The sequence below is a fragment of the Montipora foliosa genome, chromosome 10 (assembly GCF_036669935.1).
Source record: "Montipora foliosa isolate CH-2021 chromosome 10, ASM3666993v2, whole genome shotgun sequence".
Taxonomy (NCBI): Eukaryota; Metazoa; Cnidaria; class Anthozoa; order Scleractinia; family Acroporidae; genus Montipora; species Montipora foliosa.
In genome coordinates, this window is record NC_090878.1 from 23,573,297 (window position 1) to 23,578,296 (window position 5,000).

The window sequence follows — 5,000 nt, forward strand, 5'->3', positions numbered from 1 at the left end:
GATTGTAGAGTAGCTTGGGTAGCTAGAATCTCCAAACATTTACCCTCCCAACCACGATACACCACAGAAAACAGACCGCAACACCGGAAACTCCATGCCCTACTCTTTATTCAATGATTTGGGTTAAGGTTAAGGTGAACGTGTTTTTCGAAACGACGTAACATCATATCGATTAAGGAATACTGAAAATAAATTGGCTCTTGCGCAGCCCCGAACCAATTATTTAAGGAAGAGTTTCTTTTACAGCGGGGAACAGCCTATCCTGTGACCTTCGTGCAGCAACATCTTTTCGTGACTTTAAATTTAATCTACGTCACCGCAGTATTGAATGAGTTTTTACACGGCATCCTTGTAACGCAGCTTTTAGTATGTAGTTAATAGTATTTGAGGTTAGCTAGTTTAGTGAGGGATAATTTTAGTTAAATTTTTATTTTTTATCTCTTTAAAATCTTTGCTGAAGGATTTACCGTGTATAAATAAAGTTACTATACTGTACCAATTCAATAACGTGTGGGTTCTTTTACGTACCACAGGATTATAAACATTGAAGGGTTGTGAGACGGGGCCTACGGTTTATAGTTCTTATCCGAGGAAACTAGAGAGTCTAACTATTTGCATTTGTCATAAAGGGCAGCAATTTACCCTCAGTTATTTAAAGACCCTGAGTCTTGGTCCGGCCGGAGTCGCACTCACGACCCCCCGCATGGCATCCTGATGCTCAACCAACTGAGGCACCGGTGCGAGGTGAAAAGTAGTAAAAAAATGATTAAGGTAGTCAGAATCGAAGAAAACATATCTTCATGATGGAAAGGAGAAGAAAGACATACAACAGGAAAGGGAAAGGTGATCGTAACAAAAAATGTTTGTAGCGATGGACGAAGGTAAGAGGAGACAAGACCTGTGAATAGCTGAAGAAAAGTGGCGTGAAGAGACTAAAGGACTGATTATGGTTGCACAGGAGCAAGCATTGCAGACGAGAAACTGCGGAAAAAGTAGCCGACAAAGAAAATATCAAGGGCATGTGTGGAATGTGCGTCGGGAAGGAGGAGACGCCGTTGTTCACCTTCTTGGTCCGACATCGCTGTTTTGGGGTGTAGGGCTGACGTAGTGGTGAGAGCACTCGCCTCCCACCAATGTGGCCCGGGTACGATTCTCAGATTCGGCGTCATATGTGGGTTGAGTTTGTTGGTTGTCTACTCTGCACCGAGAGGTTTTTCTCTGCGGGGTACTCCGGTTTTCCACCCGCCCCAAAAGCCAACATTTGATTTACGGCAATTTGTTGATTTCATTTCGGTTTGCAGTGTCCCCAATAGGCTTTTGCAACTAACGATCACATGGTACAAAATCCGCCATGCTGGAGGGCAAGCTCATTATTTTTCCACCACTGGGGCATTAAAACAAAGAGATCTGAACCAGTCAAGCTTGACTTGCCTTTGTTTTAATGTCCCAATGGGGGAATAATAATGAGCTTGCCCTTCAGCATGGCGGATTTTGTATCATGTGATCGTTAGTTGCAAAAGGCCTATTAACGCCCCAGCGCTAGAAGACTAGACACTTGAATGACGGTTCCTTTCCTTTCCACAAAAAAAGCTACGTGAATGCGTATATAATAGAGAACGTAGCATGGGTGAATGAAAAGGAGACGGAACAGCATGAAAAGTATAAGGATTTGAAGTATGAGATCGGCACTCTATGAGAGTGTTAGAAATTTCGTGAAATCACATCTTGGTGTTCACCTGACATTCTGTCTGCATGGAAGCACGGATGGCACAGTCGCGGTCAGGAGACCACTCACCTCCCACCAATGTGGCCCGCGTTTTGTTGATTCTTAACTCTGATTCGTGAGGTTTTTTTCTCTGGGTACTCCGGTTTTACCCTTTCCTCAAAAACCGGCCTACCATTTGACGTAAGTGGTTTGATTTGATTTTATATACAGTGCACCCAATTAGTGCCTCAGTCTAAATACAGTTGACACTTACTAATGTTCGTTCATTCATTCATTCATTCATTCATTCATTCATTCATTCATTCACCTATACACTCACTCATTCACTCACTCACTCACTCACTCACTCACTCACTCACTCATGCACGCACTCACTCACTTAATGATGAGGATAAGATAGGGTATTTACTTACCCTAGAAAACGAAACCACTTCCAAGATAGTAGGTAAATACACATATTTAATGTTTCAGAAGAGAAAAGACATCCTAAATGCAAAATAATTAAAAATAATACTTTTATACCATTGTATTACAAGTAATTGTATGATCTTTTAGTTAATTAGTTATTCTAGTAGATATCATCACCTTTATTGTTTGGAGAGTAAGGCGCAATTGAAGATTTACTGTTACTGTTACTCACTCACTCACTCACTCACTCACTCACTTACTCACTCACTCACTCACTCACTCACTCACTCACTCACTCACTTGCTCACTCACTCACTGGCCATAGACGATAGATTTCGTACCCCGAGCCTCGAGTTGAAATGTTTGGGAACGAGTTTCGGTGTGGCAAAACAAACGTTTTCAATCCCTCGGGACTCAACATGGTTTTCGTGTGATTAAGGCCTATTTTTGCGCACCGTGTACCAAAAAGAGCGAACGAAGATAGTCGACTATATCATCACCTGATCAAACAGAATTAAGCACTTTGAATTCACTCGTCTGAAACTATACTTTATTTATTTGATGTCATTATAGCGACACATCGTCTAGTACTTACATCATAAAACTGAAACTACATACACCACAGTACTAAACTGACGATACTTACTTTATAATATTACAATATTACAAGAACTCGCCCAATACATTTACTTGTTAAGTGTACAGGTATACCCATAAGCACAGGTACAGTTTCAAGGAGAGTAATGTGTTGAAAGTATTCAGGTTTCATGACATCCCCATAGCGATACGTGTCATCCTTATTACCCTACAAAAAACAGTAGATTATGATTGATTTTAGATGTGTATATGAGTAATGAAACAAGCTGGGATAATGTTTACTGGTGCAGACAATAACAACAACAGCAATACTTTATTTTACCGTTCATTCGTGTGTATGGTTTTAAATGTATGCAGCTAATGTAAATTACTTAGATCATATAAGGCAGTGTTCCCACCTCCACCCCCTGAAATAAATGGGAAGTTAAACGAGTCAGAGAGCCAAACAAACCAATAAAAACACTATAATGGCAAAAAGGAGGCGTAATAACACTTGATAAATTTGGAGACAAAGACATACCCACAGGAAATAAAAACGGGAGTATTATTCATCATAGAGCAAAAGAGAGCATAAGAGAACAGACATAGCACTGTAAGTATTCCTTCATCATGCCTTCATTATGTTTTTTCATTAACTTTCCTTTTAAATACTCCAAGTCTAGTGGATTTGGTGGATACTTTGATAGCATTCTAAATCTTACGTTCTCTGAAATCGAACGTTAGTAAGCTCTGCTGGAGCAGTGACGGTTGAATGAAGAGCCACAAATAAGGCCAGGGGTGAATTGATCAATTTGTTTATCTAAGAAAATAATTGCTCAGAAACAAGCCTTTCACAAAACCCTGAAATACTCGATAAAATTGAAATCGCAATATCTGTTATTACCACTTCATCTATCAGAGCTTTTGCCCTAGAAATGGATATGGGCCCAAACATGGGTGGGGAAAAAGTACCCCTTCTCAAAACCGAGATCGGTCGATGATTTGCATCAGTCCTATTCCCACAATTTAAAGTGGTGATACTTCTGTTGCTTTCCAGTCAGAGGGGAACACTGGAAACGATAGCTAAATTTGAGTCAGTTTACAGTTTCTGTCATGCAAACCCTTGTAGATAACTGGAGCAGCGACTTTTAATGTTATAGATAATTTGCAATTTCCTTGAAACCAGTTGTTTACGATACCTTAACCCCGTTTACTATATTATCCCAAGAGAATGTGCTCGAATTGATCAGTGCTGAATTTTTGCCCATCCTGTCTGCTGTTGAGGCATCACGTGGAGATGAATGTAGGAATAGGCATACATGGAATATTCCTGTTCCTACTTCATCAAAAAAATGTGCTCTAAGTGATTAGTGCTGAATTTGTGTCCTCCCTATTTGCTGTTAACGTTGTGGCATCATGCGGGGATAAGGGATCTTCATCCATGGCGTGAGAGGTCCGCTTTAAATATCTGTTGCGCAAAAAAATGAAGTGAAAATATCTCATCGTAGCACCAATGTAACTCAGCAAGCTCACGTACAGAATCACCGGAAAAGAGAACCAGGTGAGAGAGAATTGGATGTGGAAGTAAACGAGTGTTACCATAGCAAGATTCTCAACAAGAAAAGGGAGATTGCAAAGCCACTGCATTCGTATTAACTGTCTCCGAGTGCTTTCATCGTGATCTTCAGCGTCAAAGTATAATCCTAATGACATATCATCTCTAAGCCAGTTGAGAAGTGAGAAACACGGAGCCACTAAGGCTGCTTTCGATGTAAGCTTGTTGCGACGGTGATGCCAAATAGTATCAACGAGCATTAATGTCATCGAGTGCAAGCCTAGCACAAGAATAATCCACCATTGGTAGCTTACAATGAAGACGGTGATAGCCAGCAACCGGCTTGTTACCAACACGAATTGCGTCACAGCGAGGAGGAGTTTGTCTTTCATGTCCAGAACACCAATCTCATCATCGTGCATCATTTCGTCAAGAGTTGTATTCGACAGCGAGAGGCCAATAACGGATATTGGTAACGAGATGAACTGAATGAGCTTTATGGGTTCCTGTTGAGAGCCTATTGCGTACAGCTGGATGATGATATGAGGAGCTGATTCAAGAAGACCCTCAAAAAGCGAGTCCAACCTATTTTGGAGCAGGAGTGCGTCAGCGTTTTCAGACGCCCAGTTTGGTCGAGATGGTGGTTCCGTCTCTTTGTATTCTCCTCTCCTCTTTCGAATGTTTTGAAAATTGTTGAAGCACAGCATAAAGACTCTTAATTTTACCAAGGCGGGA

The 5,000-nt window shown here is 40.9% G+C and overlaps 1 protein-coding gene across 2 annotated transcripts in view; it reads right to left on the reverse strand.

Moving 5' to 3' along the window:
- Positions 1-2,678: 2,678 nt before the first annotated feature.
- The window catches only part of LOC137973143 (uncharacterized), a 24,155-nt gene continuing 21,833 nt past the window's right edge, over positions 2,679-5,000 (reverse strand). Inside the window, exons 1-2 of one of the 2 annotated variants that reach the window (XM_068819895.1) lie at positions 3,910-5,000; positions 2,679-2,939 (exon numbers count right to left, since the gene is read on the reverse strand). The exon at positions 3,910-5,000 is cut by the window's right edge and continues 15 nt beyond it. In XM_068819895.1, coding sequence (XP_068675996.1) covers positions 4,070-4,972 — 903 coding nt within the window. In that variant the 5' untranslated portion in view covers positions 4,973-5,000 and the 3' untranslated portion in view covers positions 2,679-2,939; positions 3,910-4,069. The remainder of the gene's footprint in view (positions 2,940-3,909) is intronic. The other variant, XR_011117173.1, reaches the window with a different exon arrangement.